This window comes from Panthera pardus, unplaced genomic scaffold, assembly GCF_024362965.1.
Source record: "Panthera pardus isolate Hobbes unplaced genomic scaffold, ASM2436296v1 HiC_scaffold_27, whole genome shotgun sequence".
NCBI classification, from domain to species: Eukaryota; Metazoa; Chordata; class Mammalia; order Carnivora; family Felidae; genus Panthera; species Panthera pardus.
Window position 1 is genome coordinate 73,159,193 of NW_026526843.1, and position 21,054 is coordinate 73,180,246.

The 21,054-nt window shown below is 43.1% G+C and overlaps 1 protein-coding gene across 1 annotated transcript in view; it reads right to left on the reverse strand.

The window, feature by feature from the left end:
- The window catches only part of MSN (moesin), a 65,118-nt gene extending 49,828 nt beyond the window's left edge, over positions 1 to 15,290 (reverse strand). The window contains exon 1 of the mRNA XM_019439350.2: positions 15,068 to 15,290. Coding sequence (XP_019294895.1) covers positions 15,068 to 15,079 — 12 coding nt within the window. The 5' untranslated portion in view covers positions 15,080 to 15,290. The remainder of the gene's footprint in view (positions 1 to 15,067) is intronic.
- Positions 15,291 to 21,054: the final 5,764 nt, after the last annotated feature.

Consider the following 21,054-nt stretch of genomic DNA (forward strand, 5'->3'; position numbering starts at 1 on the left):
CCATGCCCATCCCTGAGCATAGGAGTCAACTCAATTCCTAAACCTCAGGAGCACATACCTCTCAGGATTAGATTGCACCATGTAGCCCTACCTGTGTTACCAGCACACATAAAAAAATAAATTTAAAAACTGGGTAATGCTTCAAATATGTACTCTATGGCCAAAGTGTGAGTTGCTTCACAAAGGCAGATAGAAATGCCTGTTATAATTCACTAAAAATTTTGATTCAAATATTCTCCCTTTGTGTGAATGCTACTACATTGTGTGAAGACATGGAAAAAGGGAGTGGAAATTAGCTGTGAACAAGCTGGCCACTCACAGGTAAACAAACTCTCCAAGGTACACAAGAGGGACAACTCCTCCCCATTCCTTGGTACTACACAGCTCCATTCTGCCAGGGTCCAGCTGGGTCTACATTAGCTAATTTACAGTGGGCCACTGGAATTTTGTTTGGCTTTCCAGTAGACTTAGCTAAAGAAGTCTATGAAAGACGATACAACTTGAAAACAGTAGCTATTACTGTATCTATTCAACATATATTTGTTGAGTACCTCCTCTATGTTAGATACTGTGCTAGGTACTGGGGATATAATGAGTAGTGGGAAACTTTCCCTGTCCTCATGAAGTTTACATTCCTAGTGGGATAGGCTGATAGGATGGAGAGAACATATTCCTGAGAGTCATGGCTTTAAGACTTGATTCTGTCCCTGACTCATTATGGGATCTTGAGCAAGTCCATTCTCCTTGTTGTGTTTTATAGTTAATGGATATTCCATAGATTCATACCATTTGCTTCCCTTATAAAACATAAAATCCTGGGGTGGCTTAGGGGTTTTCAAATGGCCAGGACAGCATCAAGAAGCCATTGTGGTATGGGGAGAAAACAAAAAGCACACTAGATGAAGGAAAATATCCATCCAAAGACTTTAAATCTGGCCATGGTTCATGGTTCCCCATGAGCTAATTGCCCAAGACAGGTGGGATGGGCAAGTCTCTAAAGAACATATAGTCAGTGACAGACACAGAGACCTGTCCTTCTAACCATGGCAGGCTTGTCCTTCTAACCACAAGGCCTGAAAGATACCCAGTTTCACTGCAGTTTATATAAATACTTCCACCTCCCAAGGTGCCTGGGTGGCTGAGTCGGCCAAATGTCCTACTCTTGATTTCAGCTCAGGTTATGATCTCCCTCAGGTCATGATCTTATGGTTCATGAGTTTGAGCCCTGTGATGGACTTCCTCACTAACAGCACAGAGCCTGTTTGGGATTTTCTCTCTCCACCTCTCCCCTACTTGTGCTTTCTCTCTCTCAAAAATAAATGCATAAACTTTTAAATAAATAAATAAATAAATAAATAAATAAATAAATAAATACTTCTGCTTCTAGCTGAAGGGTTGTTAGGAAACCCTCTACTGTAGTACCATTCATTTGATGCTAAATAGCTGGGAGGGGAAGGTGCCACCTCCCTTTCTAGCCATTTGGGGCCATTCTTGAGGAAGGCTGTAAGAAGGCTACCTGGAGCAATGCTGCTCAGGTGAGTAGGGAGATGGGACTTACCTGCATACCTTCCACTAAAACACCAAGCTGTGGGACTTGCTCAGGGAAACTATAGCATCTGGCATTCTGGGCTTACAGGCTTAATAGGAAACACACATAGGAAAGAACTTTAATAGAACAACTAGAAAATTCTGGAGAGTCCTGGGCCTACCCTCCCTCTTTTGTGCTCCATACCTCTCAGAGGACTTCCAGATGCATTAGCGCCTGAATGTTTACCATAACCCTAAGAAGTAGGGTGTTATCATTCTTTCCATACTACAGATAGGAAACTGATACCTGAAATGATTTAAGAAGCTTACACTGGTGGGCCAAGACCAACAAGACTCTCTCTCAGGGGCCTCTTATCCCTACAGGTGCTAATGCCCCTTTTCCTACTCCAAAGTATATTTTCTCTATTACTAGCACCTAGTATATCCCACCAGGTGCTAATCCAACACTGTTGAATCCCTTGCATACATTACTGCTGCTTTTCCCCCTCCATGTCTGTCACTGACTATGCATTCTTCAAAGACCTACCCATCCCTAACCACGTCTGCCTGAACAAGAGACCCTTCTTGAAGCAAAGGGGATTATAAACTTTCAAGACAACAAGTCTAATGAAGGAGAAAGTCTTGGAGCCCAGACAGTTGCAACATCACGTGGTAAGTATCATAACAGAAATTCCTATGAGAGAAGTACAGTCAGCACATAGAAGATGGTGCAACTAATACTACCTAGGAGTATTAAAGAAAGTTTCCAGTGGAGGTAACATGGAGTGGGGAGAGGTGAAAAAGACACCCTTGACATTTCAAACTGAAAGAAAAGACATGCTAGAGCTGAAAGATATAAAAGGTATGGTTTACTTGGAAAACTTTGATCCCACAAAGCCACAGTATAGCATACATGTGGGGAGCTATGTCTGGAAAGTGAGCTAGAAGCCAGGTATCAAAGGGCTCTCTCTATATACCATGCTAAGGAGTTTAGATTTTCTCCTCTTCATATTTACTGCAGTGTTATAAATACTGGCAAATGCTGGGAGTAACCTAAATGACTCTCAAAAGGTTAATGGTAAATTATGGCACAGCCATTGGATGGAATTTTATAAAGCCATTAAAGTGTTCATTTTAAAAACTAAAAAGCATCTACCTAAGATTTAGTGATATATTAAGTAAGGATAAAGAACTAGGACTTTTTTGGGGGCACCTGGGTGGCTCAGTCAGTTAAGTGTCTGACTCTTGGTTTTGGCTCAGGTCATGATCTCACGGTTTGTGAGTTCGAGCCCCACATCAGGCTCCGTGCTGACAGTGCAGAGCCTGCTTGAGATTCTCTCTCTCCCTCTCTCTCCTTGCCCCTCCCACTTACTCTCTCTCTCTCACTCTCTCAAAAATAAATAAATACACATTATTTTTTAAAAAAAGAAGTAGTACACTATTACTATGTAGTACACTATGTACACTATGCACAATGGAAAATTATAATACACATATGAGCTATGACAAGAAATATACATAAATAATAATTGCTCTATTAAAATGGTGGATTTATGAAAGATTTCTCCCTCTATTTACTAAACTTTGCCATATGATGCCATGTTGGGTTTTATAAAAAGGGGAAATACAAAAATAACTACTACTCTTCTTTCCTTCTCCCCTTTTCACTCATCCACTTGCTTACTTACCCTCCCTCACCAACAGTCATTCTAATATACCACCTTCAGCTGGAATCCTTAATAACACATGCGAGGCCCATAGGAGGGAAAGACTGCCAGCAAGGTGTCTGCACCCAGCAGCAAGTTCTTACATGGCCCGGAGGCTATTCTAGCCCAATGTTGGGGAAGAATCTTCTACCCAAAAGCACTGCCCAGCTCTACCCAACTAAGCCTTCTCTGGTTAAACTGCCATAAGAACTTGTTCCCAAAGGAAGGAAGACAGATACTAAGAATACTTATATCATGCCCTCCCTCAAGAGGGCTCAGGGCAGTTGAAGATCAAACTCATGGCCAACTCCTAGGTGGCTGAAATACAGCCTGGGATCCTTGATTCACAAGTAGAACTACACAATGTCAGTAAAGAGGAAGAAGAAGATGCGTGAAAACAGATCCAGCCAAGAGTACATCATTTCTAGAAACCTGCTTGTGCCCCCATCACCCTATTAGGCCTTGACAGGAAATTCAGAAATCACTCTCCTTTGATCTGCAGGTCTAACACCAAAGGAAGCCATATTCACAAAATGCAAAATCAGTTGAAGGCTTAACACTAGGCATGTGGCAATCTTTCTCACTGGAAATTCCTCCCCTTTATTCCAAGCCCACATCACCTAGCTCTCCCCATCCAAGAGCAACATAGACATCAGTGACTCAAACAGAGGAAGAGGAAGGGGACATTAGCAATTTAAGACTTGGCCAAAAGCAACTTCACAGGCTTAAGGTAGCTAAGTTGTAGAGGAAGGTGGTAAAGGAAGTCAAATCTCATTCACATTCAGTTTTGGTTTATTTCTTAGTCTTCCCCTTCCCTGCTTGAACAATGACCAATTCAGGGTCTTCTATTCTTCCTGTAGTCACCAATGACCCAAAATAACCAGCAATTGCGGTTTGCAGGCTGGACTCCAAGGCCCCACCCAAGGCACTCAGTCAACAGTTGTCTCTCCAAGCCAGGATGCCCACAGTGATCTCTGTGTTAGGTGGATCCAATATCTCTAAGAAGAACTCACTGAAATAAAGAGGGCTAATTATACATGGATAGCTGGGGGGAGAAACAATGTTCCCAATGCCGTTGCAAAGAAAGGGTAACTTCTCCAAATAGTTGCTACTCTCTGTTCTGTTACACTCTTTCTAAGAAGCCCTTACTATCTTCTTAAAGAATAGGAATAAAAAAATCATAATAACAGAAAAAGCCAATGTTCTCATTTTATAGATATCAAAGTTAAGGCCCATAGAAATTACTTGCCCAAGGTCACACAGGCAGAGACTAAATAACCAGATATCCTGATTAAGTACATTATTCTTTTCATTGCATCATTTCTATTAAAATGCATTAGGGAAAAAAAAAAAAACATCCAGACAGGTGCTTCAAGCTTTAAATGTCAAAAAGCTCAGCTCTTCTAACCTAGGGCTAGACAGCTCAGGACTGAGGATTGGAAGCAGACAGACATTGGACCAATTCCATTCAGGAAAGCCAAGTGAGAAGTTTAGGCGTACAAAAGGCACACACAAAGAATTTACCAACTGGAGTGTTTTACTTACTCCAAAGGAATAGTTTAAGATGTTGAAAGCCCCAGCACCACCTTGCCCACCCCCACACTCTGAGCCTTTTTAGGTCAAGCAAGAGTACCCCTAGGTTATCAGAGATCTAAGTAAGAAGCTAGGGGGGGGTGGCCAGGCTGAGTCAAGAGGACAAGGAGAGATAAGAGAGAAGGGGGAGAGTGGGGCGCCTGGGTGGCTCAGTTGGCTGAGCATCCAACTTCGGCTCAGGTTATGATCTCATAACTCGTGAGTTCAAGCCCCGCATCGGGCTCTGTGCTGACAGCTTGGAGCCTGGAGCCTGCTTCAGATTCTGGTCTCCCTCTCTCTCTGTCCCTAACCCACTCGCATTCTGTCTCTGTATCTCTCAAAAATAAATAAATAAACATTTAAAAACTTTAAAAAAAAAGAAAGAAGGGGGAGAAATGAAAGAAGGATGGAGAAATTATGGTAATTCCAGAGCATTTGCATCTTTCTCTCTCCTCTCCCACTTCTCCCCTACCTCTATCAAAGAGCCTCACCACCTGTTCTAAGCAAGCCCTCTACTAGGAAAAAAGAAAAATTTGCAGGTAGCACTATATAAACTTGAGAAATGTGTTCCCTGTACCAAAAGAAGAACAGGGAACTAGTTGAGGTGGTAAAGGGCATTTGAGGGGGGAGAAAATAGCCAAATAAGGCATACTTGACTGGTAGGGAATCATCAGGAAAGGTTCCCAAAGCTGACGTCAGAGGGAGGAAGCTTTTAGTCATTGGTTTCCTCTGGCAACTGGCCTAAGGCCAGGAGACAAACTCCCAACCTTAGGAAAATGCCCAGGCTATGGCAGACAGAAAGACAACCAAAAGACATTTTCCCCAGGCCCAACGCAGGCTCTGCTGGAACAGCTCTCCAAGTACCAGCAGAGAGGTATAGCGTAATTCTGAAGAAAAATGTCAGATGTTCTCACTAAGCATATGCTAGACATACCATTGCCCAGGTTCCAGAAGGAGTAAGAAACCTGGGGAAGACAGATTTGATCTACTCTGGTTACATATTTCTGATATTGCTGATAGTTTCATGTTAGAAGAAAGAAAATTTCAAAGGCAAACAGGCTAAGTGGCTTTTGTTCTCAGCAAGGGAATTTCTGAGTTATTAATCTCCCAAGAGATCAGCAAGGATGTTTGGAGAGGAGTTTTGCTCATTTAAAACCCTTGAAGACAGCAAAGATTTGTACAACTTAACTGATGACACTCAAATTGGCTATTACCTTGACCCCTACCCTACACCTTCATTCCACAGAATAGTCAACCACAGTCAAAGATTACAACAGGTAAGAACATCTTGGTGTACTTCATCCAACTTGCAGGCTGAGATGTCTGAAAAAGGACAAGGAGTTGGGGAGTGTGGCAGGGAGTGGTAGGGGGCAGATTAGACCAAGACAGCAAAATCAGGAATCTTATTTAAACACACTACACTGGAGAAAAATAAAGCCTGATCCTTCCCAGTTATTTAAGAGAGTCCCAGACTAAAAGAGAGGGAAGGAAATGCTGACCAAGCCTGATAGGTATGCATTGTTCCCCCTACTAGGCCCTGACCCCTGTCGCCTCCCAAATACATATCCAAGAATGGATTTCTTTGGATTATTCCTTGTTTTGTGAGACCAAATGCCCACACCTCAATTTTTCTCTATCACTAGGACCTGCTTGATACTCTGCCACACAAAATACCAAATTCTCACAAAGTAGAAGGGTCACCAAACACAGAAAGAATATTTGGCCTTTAAAGTCACCAGTTATAGGGGCGCCTGGGTGGTTCAGTCAGTTGAGCATCCGGCTTCAGCTCAGGTCATGATCTCACAGTTCATGGCTTCGAACCCCAAGTCAGGCTCTGTGCTGACAGCTCAGAGGCTGAAGCCTACTTCTGATTCTGTGTCTCCCTCACTCTCCTCCCCTCCCCCCACTCATGCTCTGTCTCTCTATGTCCCTCAAAAATGAATAAATGTTAAAAAAATTAAAGTCACCAATTATAGGACCTACCTGACAAAACATTACTACTAAGCATGCTCAGTGGTAAATGACCATACCTGTGGCCTAGGAGTTATGTTAACACTTACCTTATGCCACAAAAAGTCCACTGAAAGGAACATCAGATCTGGTTTTGTCATCAGGCACAAAGAACTGTGCTTTAAAAGTCACCCAAAAAGTCTTTCCTTGAAGTTTAAGGCCCAAATGCTGCAGCTGGGACCTAGCCAGAAAATAACATGCTCCTTAACCTATTCCAATCACACACTAAAAAATTATCCCCTCATTTCCATCTTTCCCAAATACCTATCTCATAGTAAAGCCATTGGGAAAACTGAAAGCTGTTTGTAGGCTGCTGGCCTAAAAAGTAATTACTAAGCTCCATTCCTTGATTTTGTTTATATGGAAATGTGAAGGAAGAAGTCTCTTACATACCTACATGGGCAACAAAGACAGTAAAATTTATTTCAGTTAACTAACCCAATTATATAAAACCCAAGTTCAGTTCTTCCCCAACAAACCCCTTCAGAACATTTGGCATTTGAGACAGGATTATTGGCTGTCACTGACCCTAGAAAGAGTAACTTGGTCTATGCTCACATGTACTTTGTGGCTCCCCCTGAAACAATTAGCACCTCAAGGCTTCCTTCATTTTAGACAAACTCACTTTCAAGAGAGCACTGGCCTAGGGTTTATGCCCATGTACCAAAAGCATGTCACTCACCCACCGAGAACAGCTACTGCTCCCAAGTGTACACTTCCTTCAAAGTTCTGTTCATTAAACCCCCTTCTTCTCAAAATCTATAGAGAATGTCATGTGAAGTATTTCTTTTTCTTAAAATGTTTTTAAGTGAGTTAGCTCTAAATCTCCAATTAAATGGGACATCTATAAATGCAGGAACTATATACTCAGTTCATTTATTTCTATCCCTTATAGTAAAGAGTACTTAGTAACCACTCAATAAATGGTGAGAATGTAACTGCCTGCCTTCTTTCTTACCATTTTACCTAGCACAGGGTTGGGCATATAGTAGTTCAGTTCCATAAGTAGTTATAATAACTGACATTTGCATCTAACTTATTAGATGCTAGGCACAGTTCTAAGCACTTTACACAAATTGGCCCATTCAGTCCTCAAACAACCCTATGAGATGGGTACTATTATTGTCTTCACTTTACAGTTGAAGAAAATGAGACACAGAAGTTAAGTAACTTGCCCAAGGGTATACAAATAATTGGTCACAGAGCTAGGATTTGAGCCCAAGCAGTCTGGTTCCAGAGTCTGTGCTTTTCCCCACTGCTCTATGTTAGCTTTCTATGAAGGCCTTAAAAGTCTTTTGGTTTGGTTTGGTTTGGTTTCGGTTATCCACCTGCCCCAGGTTTGGCCTGCAACAATTAGAAGTGAGTAGTGAGGGTTGAGGCCAAGAGACTATTCTGAATTCAAATGGTTGTGACAACAGCAAATACTTCCACCAAAATACTAATGAAAATACCATAACGTTCCCCTATCTCAAGAAACGGGTCAAGCTTGAGGACTGAGTCAGATACAGAAAGAGAAGAACTCAAAATTTATTATTTTTTTTAAATTTAGTACACTCTAGTTTTTTTATATTAAATATAATTTATTGTTAAACTGGTTTCCATATAACACCCGGTGCTCATCCCAACAGGTGCCTTTCAATGCCCATCACCCACTTTCCCCTCTCCCCCACCCCCATCAACCCTCAGTTTGTTCTCAGTATTTAAGAGTCTCTTATGGCTTGTCTCCCTCCCTCTCTGTAACTTTTTTCCCCCTTCCCCTCCCCCATGACCTTCTGTTAAGATTCTCAGGATCCTCATATGAGTGAAAACATATGGTATCTTTCTCTGCCTGACTTATTTCACTTAGCATGATACCCTCCAGTTCTATCCATGTTGCTGCAAATGGCCAGATTTCATTCTTTCTCATTGCCAAGTAGTATTCCATTGTGTATATAAACCACATCTTCTTTATCCCTTCGTCAGTTGATGGACATTTAGTCTCTTTCCATAATCTGACTATTGTTGAAAGTGCTGCTATAAACAGTGGGGTACAAGTGCTCCTGTGCATCAGCACTCCTGTATCCCTTGGGTAAATTCCTAGCAGTACTATTGCTAGGTCATAAATTTAAAAAGGCAAAGTGAAAGCAGGGATTTGGGTGAAGGGGGGCAGGAAAAGAGAAACGTCATTCTGGTGCCCCAGAAGAACTGAGTCGCCCACTGACTGAAATCTGCTACAGCAGAAGCTATTTAGGGGAACTCCACTGCAGCCATCTTGTTAATGTAATCACCACAGAGCCAATTCTCTGGAAGTCTGTGTCCCCTTGGTGAAAAGAGTCATTCTTCCAAGATAGGCAAGTCCAGTGAGAGACCACTAACTTGGTAATCAAGAAAGCCAAGTTCTCCATTCAATACTATTACCAACTTTATGTGATCCTGAGCAAGCTGGATAACTCCTCTAGTTATGAGTACAGAAAAGAATTCTGGTCCATAAAAACTCTTAGTGCAGTTGAGGCCCAATCTCAAGCAGGAAAATGTGGCTAGTTTCCTTTCTTTACCTCCCTTCAACACACATGCATCTGTTTTCTACCACCCTTTGCAGACAAAGCAAAAAACATTTACCTTCCTGGGAAGTGCTACAGAGTCCCAAAGGCACTGTCAGAGCCTTAATCATCTCCAAATAAAGTAACCTCTGAGGTCAGTTCTACACATTCAGAAGGACTTGCTCTTCCCATGACCATAATAACACTATGGTCAAGTCACCCCAGCACAGAGGGAGAAAACACTGAGTACCCTGCACCAAGTGCCATTTAGAAGGCAGACAAAAGTTCCTCCTCTACACTGGGGCTAGGCAATTTTGGTTTAGTCCCAGCCTTATTATCAGTTCACTCATATCACTTCCCTTTTCTGGACTTTGCTATCCTCATCCAAAACATAAAGGTAGAACTAAAAAGTTTAAGATGAGGTCATTTGCTCTGTGGTTTAAAACACTCCTGTGAGATACCCAGACAATCCAGAACAATCAGCTGAAGTGAAGGTTAAGGATGAGGAAGCTCTGGGTCATCCTAAATAGAGATGCATTTGAAATGTTGTACCCCACAACAGCTAGCTCTCAGCTCACTGGTGGTAGTTATCTTGAGAGGTTAGTTTATGCCCACCAGTTCCTCAAAGTTTACCAATATCTAACTACCACACTCATAAGGTTAAAAGTACATTTGAAACATAACCTAACAGCTTCCTGGCATTTCAGCAGAACTACAGGGAGTATATGCTACTGGAGAGTGAGAAGGAAACCCATGCAATTTTCAGTGTTTGTCTGAGGCTCTTCAGTCAACTCATAGCCTTCACAATATAGTGTCATTTGGTTTCTTGTTCCTCCGTAAGGAAGGACATAGTCCTTTTCCCTCCATAGACTTAAGAAGAAGCAGCCAAGAACACTCATACCAGTGTTCTTGTCAGAGCTACTAATGAAACAAACCAACTCCCAAGCTAAAAATTCTCCATTCTGAACTCAGTACCCAGGAAAACACATTCTCCCCAGAGGTGTAAGGGGACAAAAAAGTACATTTTAGCAAGTGCTGCTGAACTTTTTACATCCAGAAAATTCTAGCACACTGCCTGGTACAAAGAAGGCACTCAAATTTTGAGGGAAAAAATGTCTTAAGGAAAAAAAAACCATATAAATGGGAGGCTTTAAGCTGTATCATCAAGGCTCTCAAGGACATCAAGATCCCTAGAGTGTATTTATTACTAATGCAGTACCCTCATGACAAATTGGAGAGACTGAGAGACTGAATAAAGGACTTGCCTAACTATTCACTTCATTTGGACCACTTAATTAAGGACAGGGAAGATGTTTTTCTTTTCTTTTTTTTTTTTTACTTTGATTCTTTTTTTTATTTTTTTTTTATTTTTTAATATATGAAATTTACTGTCAAATTGGTTTCCATACAACACCCAGTGCAGGGAAATGTTTTTCTTACATGAAAAGAGAAGAAAAATTCTCCAGTTAGTGTTACTTGCCACTTTCCAAACCAATGGAGTCCTGAGCTACCCTTCAAGTGACTGCTCCTATGACACAAATCAGAACTTGGAATTGAAAAGTTTTTCAGCTCTATCAAGCATGAAATGGGAAGGATGAACGGCAAAGCCAGCCAATCATGATAAGACCACCTCTCTACTTGACCACTAAACTGTCCCAAAGGAGACCATCTTTGTACTCTGTTTTTGTTTTTTGTTTTTTGTTTTTTTTCTTTTGGGGCAGAAGAGTGGGTATGGTAGCAGCAAGAAAAGATTGTGAATTAGGAAAGATGTACATGATAAATTCAATTGTATCTCTGAAAAATCAGAAACACACTGTTCCCAACCTGTAATAATGCCAATTTCCAGCAACTTCTAGCCATAAAGGCCCAACCATGGTCATGTTGGTAACCAGATATTCTCCCCTCTGGGGATCTTGACTCTGAAAATTCAAGTAAGGGGGACTCCCAGGAAGACACAAAGGAACCTAGACAGACAGTTGCCAAGCAACACTATTACAACAGAGTTCAGAATAAATGTAGCTGTCATCTTATCTCATCCATAGAATTGGATGTGGAGCTAGAGAGATAGACCAGATGACCTCTAAATATCCCTTCAGCATCCAGTAAAGCATTCTCTTGAGAGCAGAAAGAAGGAAAAGTAAAAATAACACCCTTAAAACAAGCTACTATTATGGGAAGCTAGAGAATAATGGAGAGTTAGCAGACTAGTGGTCAATACCACCTGTCAACCCCCTCAGAGAACAACCTTCCCCGCTCCAAGCCTAAGTATAGATTATTTGTTGCCTTCAAGGATCCTCTTGCCTAACCAGCCCCTCTCCGTCCAGAAAGCTATTCAAGGAGAAGTCTAAAGGAAATCCCCAAGATAGTTCTTGCTCTATCATCTACGCTTTCACAAATGGTAGAGTAAACTGGGGAAATAAAAAGTGGAGAGATGCAGGATCCAAAGAATCACCTTCTCTCATGTATAACTTCCATTCCTGATCCCTTTCCTTTCCCTAAAGTCTGTATGCAGGGCTGGTTCAATGGTTGAAAAATTGATATTCTGCCTCCTATTCATGAAGTACCATTTTAGTGCCACTCGAGTGGCTCAAGCAATGCTAGGAATGGCAGAAGAATAAATAGTCCACACAGTCCCTGTTAAAGTTTAGCTGAATGCAGATCCAGAAGCCTTCAAATACTTCAAGAAGCTGGACTCTATATCTGCTCACATGGATGGTCACATTAATGACCACTTGATCACCTTTCCCCTGACCTATTGAGCTAGGGCTAAAAATCCAGCAAAATAAAAAGGTTTTACCAAGACTGGTTCAAGACCTAGATTCAAGTCCTGGCTTTACTACTGACATGCTACATCATTCTAGGTCAGCCCCTCCCTATCTGTGGTCTCAGTTTTTCCATATATACAATGAGAAGGGTTAGACTTGATAGTTGTGAAGAGCCTTTTCAACTCTAACAAACCAAAAACTCAAGAAAACCTTGAAAATTAAAAACAATCTCTTTTTAGGGAGTCCTAAAGACTTTGTGACCAAAAAAAAATTAAAGAGGGCAGGGAAGGAGAAATACTTTGTTTTTACAACTGTCTTATCAGCAGAAAGTGTAGATAGCAAGTTAATAAGCTTCTTCATTCTGGCTGCTAAAGCAGACTTAGGAAACTGGCAACTAGAAGCATAATCCAAGAATTGGAAGAAAGAGGATACAGAGGAGCATGTTTTAACAGATTTAACGGAAGTTGGGCTAAGGGAGACAATTGGCTGTAAAAATGAAACCCAGCCTTGACAGACTGCAGACATGGTTCATATGAATGAACAGATTTGATTTTTCCATTACCCTTCCCTATCTGTCATACTCCAGAAATAGCCTAATAGCCTAACTAGTAAAGAAGGAGCAGAAAACAGGGAATTTTCTCCCTTCACTAAAGTTACTAGCTGGCATGCAGTGAACTAGTGTAAGTCCCTGGATGCCTCAGAATTGTGATGAGGAATGAGAAAAGTAACAGGAGGCACCTTGTGAAACCCTCAACTCTCACCAGGAGAACACACAAATTCCAGTGTTACTTTGCCTAAATTATCCACTTTCTTTTATCTGAGGACCAGGAAGTCCTAAGAACAGAGGGCAGTTTGCTTTGGGCAGGAGAGGGGATTCAATTTCAAGAACCCAATCACTGAGTCAGAACAGAGGGTCAATGGGATAAGCATCAAAAACCTTGGACCCCAATCTTGGTTTTGTCACCATGTGCCCTTAGGTAGGTTCCTTTCTGTTAGCCTAATATCCTCATTAGTTAAAAAAAGAAATATTTGGGTGGGGAGGGGGAGAAAGTTGTACTAGACAGTCTCAGAGGTCCCTTTCAGGTCAAGATTCTATGGTCTTAATAAGCATGATATAGTTGTTTCTCCTAAATTTGACCATTACTTGAACAGAACAACATGGAAAATTCTCCAAAGTTTTCAGGCTATCAAAATTCGGCCCTCTTCTTCCAATCTGATTTAAGTTTCTGTCAATCTGCATAAAAATACCTTCAGTATTAGGTAACTTCAGAACCCTAGCCTGAACCTCAAACAGCTCATTCTCCAGTCTCTCTCCATGCCCAGGAAAAGGATCACCACGCTATCTTCTTTGCCATTTCTGACTGAGATGGGATGGTTAAGGCAACTCTGAGGCAATTTCTAGGCCCATCGAGTTACATTTAAAGGTGAGCTACCTTAGAACTGACTATGAAATATGCCACTAGTGAAGAGAGGTCATAGGGTAAAGTCTGTTCCCAGAGATCCACCCATCTATTTAGGTAAAAACACCCACAGAGAGCTAAACTCAAGAAGAGGCTCCTGAAAGGATCTTTATAATCCTCTGTGTTGGCAGAGACAGTGGGCTTTTTTTCCATGTTTTTCTTTTCAAAACCATTCTCTCTCACTTTATGTGTGTTGGGGAAGGGAAGCCAAGTGTGGGAAAACCCCGTGTCATAAAACCACCACAGCAATTTAAAGGAGAGAAGGTAAAAGGACATACTTGTTGAAAACTTGGTGGTTTTGATGGACAGCATTCTGGAAAGTCAAGAATGACTTGACAGAAAGGCTGGAATACAGCAACGTGGCAACCAAATTCAGCATACACCCAAAGAATCAGGCACCCCACTCCTCTCCTCCAGGGACCCTTGGCCCTTCTCAAGGCTACTAGTCACTATCTCAGCTCTACAAGGCTCAGACAGTCCTCTAAGGGGAGGGGTCTGTAAGCACAACAAGCTGCTTGTCAGTGTGGTCACCAGGCCTTCCCGAACAAGAAAAGGGCCCTAGTAGCTTTTTGGCATGACTTGCACAAAAGCAAGCAGGACTCATTATTCAGGCACACCCCTCCCCTACCCCTCCCTTCTGGGCATCCGGCCTCCCTAGGCCCCACTCCCAGGACGCTTCTGCTCTTCTCATAACAGCCAGCAGGGTGGAGACCAAATCCTAGAAGCTACCACCATTTTAGAAAGGTGCAGCCCCACAAGGGAGAATCCACACCTCACAGAAAAGTCTGGAGGGGATAGGGGGAGATAGAGACCCATTAAGCAATGGGAAGGGCAAGGATCTGTCGGTGGAGAGGAGGAAGAAACCAGTCTTCTACCCTAGAAGTAAAGCAGACCTCTCCTCAGACTGGTGCCCAGTTAAGTATTAGTGATCCTGGGTAAAAGCAAACAGCTTCTGATATGTCCCTCCACAACTCTCTCTTCCACCAACTCTTTCTTCCCCTATTAGTGAGAAACAGCTGGAGCTGCCAGGGGAAGCTATGAGAAAGGTGAGTGGGGGTGGGGGATCAGCCCATTGCAGCTCCCTACCCCCTCCTTCTTTCTCAGTTCCCCTGACCCCTCCTGGACCATGGCAGCTTTGCCCCTCAGAAAGGCACCAATTCATGAACTGGAGAAAAGTGTTCCTTTCCCCTGCCCCCATAGCACATCAGGGGCAAGAAGAGACCTCGGGCTCCCAAGGAACCCTCCTTACTGCCTCATCCCACACGGAGGAAACTGTAATCTGAGAAAGAGGCAGGTCCCACCTAGTCCACACTTCTTGCCCAGCACCCACTCACACCCGAGGACGCACCAGACCAGGACTCCATTCTCGCCCCTCCCTAACCCAGGTCTTGGCGGAGGGCTCGGCGTTCTGAGTGGGCGGTTGGCTGGCCAAGCTCCTAGCCACCAGCAAGGGGCTACTAGAGTCAGCTAGAGCCCCCAAGGTGGCAGCGTACATCCTCAGGACTCACCGTCTTAGGCATGGTGGCTGCAAAAGTGGCAGAGTTGATGGAAGTTCGGCTAGGAGCTGTCGGGCAGCGCTGAGCACACAGTACACACAGCACGGACTCGGGACTGGGGTTTCGGATTGGGTCCCTCGCTAGCGTCAGGGCAACTGCTCGGCTTCCTGCTAACGGGCCACGACTTCAGAAACCCCACCCAGGAAAGAGCCGCCCCTGTCGCGTCGCCCGCTTCTTTCTGTGGCCGGGCTTCCGTGCTGCTCCCCGCCCTCGCGCCCGCCTTCTTGCCGGCCGCTGGCCCCGCCCAGCCCAGCCCAACCCAGCCTGGTCACAGCAGCCACGTGGGGCTCAGGCTGGGCCTGGGAGCTCCAAAGGGGATTCCTACCCCTGACCCAGCCCCACTCTTTCTCCCGTCCCTTTCACAGCCCCTACCTCTTTGAATCCAGGCCATCTGGCCCCACCCCCAAGCAGAGACTGGCCCTGGGCTGAATCTTGGCAGAGGATTAGAGCCCTTGACAGTAAGTGTCCACTAATGGGGAGCTTACTACCTACCAAAACTGTCTGTGCCCTCTGAGGACAGCTCTGATTCTCAGAAAGTCCTTGTGTGTAGCCAAACTCCTTTTCTCCTGTGGATCTCAGCTTTGCTCCCTGTGGCCACACAAATCATCTACTGTCCTTAATAATTCCTTAGAGGTCTGAAGATTACATGCCACCCCCCCCCAAACTTCTCTTCTCTTGGCTACACTACCTCAGCTCCTCCTACACTTCATTCATTCTCTTCTGTAGGTTTCTATATCCCTTTTCCCATCATATTTCCTCCCCATTCTTGTTCAATCCTCATTTTCAACAGAATTGGGCTTCTTTTCTATATCTGTCCCCTACTCATTTTCCTTCCTTCAAATCACAGCCTTCACCTTCTTCAGATCAATGCCTTGATGCTTCATCCTCTCCCCCAACATATTCATGATTTATGTGTTTACTTTCTAATAAGGCTATCATTGCTCAAGTTGGATGCACCCCCAGTCCACTCCTTTGAGATGTGTCTGTCTGCCAGCACTCATTCTACTTCTTAAGGCCACAGAATCCCAGGACAACAGAGTTCAAGACTACAGCTGTTATCTGGATAAGTCTGAGTTTTACTTTGAAAGTGACTGATCATAATTATTTTTTCTCCTATCCACAAGCAACCATGTGAAAGTATAGTCTGAGTATCTTTTACAAAGGAGGGCATCACATACCTCAAGGATGATGAGCCAACTTGGAACAGTGGAATGGATATTTGAGAGGGGTAGTCAGGACACTTGGCCTCTAGTTGTAGCTTTGCCATTAATTCACTCTGTGACCACTATATGGGCTTGTGTAACTCCCTTCCCCATCTGAGCTTGAGTTTTCTCTTCTGGAACAAGAAATGACTGGGTTCTGGGCTTCCAAGTTCCTTTCCCACTCTGACATTATAAAAGGATGAGAAAAGAAGTAGATTCCCTAGGACAATAGATGAATCTAGCAGGGTTGTATAAAGACTGGCCTTGCATTTTCATTCAGGAATCAGCAGTCCTATTCCCTGCTCCTCTGCTTTCCCAACTCACCAATGTTAATGAATCAGTGTGCCTCAGTTTCTCTCACTGCTGTCAAGATTCATTGATGTGTGCTAGGGTATACAAAGTTCCCTGCCCAACTCATCATCAGGGAAGTGCAAATCAAAACTACAAGGAGATATCACCTCACACCTGTCAGAAATTGGCTAAATGAAAAGCACAATAAACAACAAGTGTTGGTGAAGATGTGGAGAAAAAGGAAACTTCTTGCACTGGGGGTGGGAATGCAAACGTGCAGCTACTCTTGAAAACAGTATGAAGCTTCCTCAAAAAGTTAAAAATACAACTACCCTATGATCCAGTAATTGCACTACTGTATGTTTACCAAAAAAAAAAAAATACAAAAACACTAATTCAAAGGGATACATGCACCCTTATATTTATAGCAGCATTATTTACAATAGCCAAATTATGGAAGCAGCCCATGTCCATCAATAGATGAATGGTTAAAAAGGATGTGATATATATATACACAATGGAACATTATTCATTCATAAGAGGGAATTAAATCTTGCCATTTGCAATGACATGGATGGAGTTAGAAAGTATAATGCTAAGTGAAATAAGTCAGTCAGAGAAAGTCAAATACCATATAATTTCATGCATATGTGGAATTTAAGAAACAAACAAATGATCATATGTGAAAAAAAGAGTCATACCATGAAACAGACTCATAACTATAGAGAACACACTGATAGTTACCAGAGAGAAGGGGGATGGAGGAAATGGGTTAAACAAGTGATGAGGATTAAAGAGTGCACTTGTGAGAAGCACTGGGTGATGTATGGAATTGTTGAATCACTATATTGTATACCTGAAAGTAATAGAACACTGTGCATTAACTATACTGGAATTTAAAATAAAATTTAAAAAATAAAAGTATTTTAGATGTATTAAAGAATTGAAAAAAAAAAGTTATCTACCCAAACTATTTCCTTGAGCTGAGCAGTTGACCCTCCAAGGAAGAGCAGCACTTCCCAGAAAGCCTTAGTAGCAAGGATAGCAATAATGGCCAATCACATTCCTTGACATTACCATGCCTCTTTTCCCCCAGAAGTTCAAGGAACTCACTGACTCACTCATTTATGTTCTCCTAAAGCCCACTAGGGCCTTGAACTAGGCTAAGTGCCAAAAGGAGGGGAAGTTGATTGGAGACTTCAACTTTCATTATCCATTCTGGAGAGTGGAAACCCCCTGTGTGTCATTCCCCATGTCCCATGTCAACACTCCCTGTAATACACAAGAGAAACCTGGTTGGGGAATGTCAAGCACCTGAACACACTATTAAAAGGGAAAAGGGGCACAGGAGTCTAAATGGAAAAAGGGAGGTCAGAGAGTGGAGAAACTAAGGAGGAGAAGGATGGGAAAGGGAGGAAAGCATAGATGATCAGAAACTGTTTAGTTCAGCCCCAATGCATGTTGAGGAAACTGAGGATCAAAAAGAGGAAAGAACTTACCCAAGATTGGGCAACAAGCATAGAGGACAGATTCAGGGATAATAGGGAGGACAAAGAGCTCAGTTAAGCTGTTGTGATAATACAAGCAAGAAATTTTGAAAGCTAGAACAAGGGAAGTAGTCCCAACCACACCCCTCCACCTTCACCAGACAGAAGCTGGGTATGGCGATTATGGTCAAGCATCTGGACATACTTGAAGGTTACATTCAAAACCCTATGTCTAGAAGGGACCCATCTCAGCTATCCCCCCATCTCCAAAGCAAAGTAGAGGCAGCTGAGGTGCTCTCTTGTTCTTCAAGATGGTCAGAGAAACACACCTTTGTTTCTTACCTCTTTGTAAAACACTTTTTACCTATATGGTCAGAACTTCTGATCTCCCCCACCCCATTCCCTGTAATGATCCCATGTGAATTGAGAGTTAGTTCAATCTTCCTGGGATCAGAGTAATCTCCACACTTAGGTTTAGATATGATGAGACATATGCCACTGTTTGCAGAGAGAAGACATGTGAATAAGGGCTAACATATTGGTTACCCTGGGTGAGGAAAGTAAAAGGTATAAAGACACTTGAATTTTCAGAAAAGCTGAATTCAAAAGGTTCAGTGAGGAATAGGGAAGTATTTTTCAAACAGTAAAGGTAGGTAAGGGCTAGTATGAACAGAAGGTGGCACAGAAAATTTCTGGAGCTGGAGTCCAAGGAAACTGGGAGCATCTGAATCAAGGGATAAAAGATTCAAAGGGAAAAATCTAACTGAGGCTTAGGGCCAGAAAGGGGTCCAGATGGAAAGGCTCAGCATTCCTGAGAGGCCGAGACCATTCTGGAGTAGCGGCAAGTCTGGATACTAAAGTCAAGGAAACTGAAAGCAGGAATTGCATAATGCAGATTTGTGTGAAAGCCTATGCCAAGCTAAAGAGAAAAATGAGATTGGACTTTCAATCACCTCCTACCCAAGACTTAAACTCACTTCAATAAAGAAGCCTACACTCTAAATGGTATTTCTCCTTCAGAGGACACAATAGTGCAGGAAAGACAATACCAGAGAGGAACTGGGTAGGGAAGAGTCCTGAATCCAGTGATATTTTGAATAAAGAAGCAACCCCCTCCCATTTATTGGATAGTTGAAAGATCCCCATCACTTAGAACATTCTGAGGGCTGCTTTTCATTTTCATCACTGTTGGAAAGTCCTTCTTTACATCTAAATTAGATCTTTTCTGTTTCACTCAGCACAATTGCTCTTGGCTGATTGTTAGGGAAGGAATTAACCAAGCCTCTGAAGCTGATCTTCTCCCCTATTCATAGAAGAGAAATATGACAGAGACAACAGCAAACATTAGCTTGAAGCCACAAACTCTGGAGCCTTCTCTCTCTCTCTCTTCCTTCTGCTGAGTCAGTAGCCTAAGCACTAGGCTAGCTGTACCCTTTAAACAAATACAGAATAAGCAAAAGAATATACTCCTGTCTCCCCAAAGAAAATAGGTCCTTCTGGTACAATATGGCTGAGAATACAAACTTCCACAGTCGAGAAATACTGCTTTTAATCATCCTTAAACTTCTACCCACTTCTTGGAAGCAAAAGCTAGGATTTGGGTGAAAGGGGACACAATAACATTAATGAGGCACCTAGGTGAAAGGGGACATGATAACATTAATGAGGTACCTATCAAGTGCTGAGCAGTGGGGAGGGCACTTCAATATCTAGTAAGGAACTTTAGAAGTTCAAATGAAGAGTTTGAAGCTTTGAGAAGTGAAGCAACTTATCCAAAAGTCACACAGTTTGTTGATCATGGGACAAGGATCTGGGCACATGTTTTGTGAGTCCAAAGTCCACATTCTTCCCACAACCTTTCCACAAGCTGACCTGTGACCAGGCAAACTTGAGGAGGGAGATGTATTTTAAGATTCATCTCACCCCTGCACTTCAGTGGACAGACTAGACAGCTTGAGATAGCAGGTGGGCAATAATAAACAGTGATGATACAGCATCTTGCCAAGATCAAGTGCCTGGGAATATTTATTATTAACCATATCAAAGGACCACAGCAAGTTTTTCTCTGGCCTTTCCCCCCAAAAGCCTGGAAACTTTTTAAGAGCTTCTCACAGCCAGCTAATATCAGTTCAGTTTGAGCCAGTGTCCTCTTGGAATACGAAATTAGCCCTGCAGAAAGGGTCCCCCAGTAGAGTCACTAGCTCCCGGTCCTACCCCCAGTGACCAGAGACCATATGTGGTCAAATAGCCTGCTGAACATATGGCAACCTCCATGAACGACCCACAGTTCACAAACTAAATACCCCTAGAAGGAAACTATTTGTCCACTCCATCTATGCCTTCAGCAGTGACCAGGTGCCTGGTTCTATATGAGGCTCTACAAGGGATATTGATCCTCTTTCTCTCCAGAAGCTCTCCTTCCTGTTGGCTCTGTGTCTGTTGGTGGTTTTGCTGATTGCACCGTCCTTTATGTGCACACTGTCATCATCTTTATCTCCCCTCTGCCCAACTCCTACCATCCAGCCACCAGACCCTGATTTTTGTCTGTCTTTCATGGCTTCTCTCCCTGTCATCTTCACATTCAGTGCCCTAGGTCAACCTTCAGGGGCTCCCTGGTCTCCCTGCCCTCAAGATGCCCCACCTACGCTATCTTCCACATGGCCATCTAGGATCTGTGGATCACAGGCATCATGGTGATCTTTAGAAGTGAAGCCATCACCTGTGCATAGAGTCGTCAGGTGACCTCCTGTGCCCAACATGCACACTTAACCTTTGTAGCCTTCTCTTTCTCCCACAGCTCCCCAGCACAGCCCTTCCCCTGGAGCCAGGCTATTCCCACTACATGTACACAGTAGAGCATGCTCATTCTTATCTCTGTACAAATCCCTCCCTTGATCTCTCCTGCCCTCCTTGTGCTCTCTGCTTATCCCCAGCTCCTGCAGTGCCCAAGGTCTGCAGT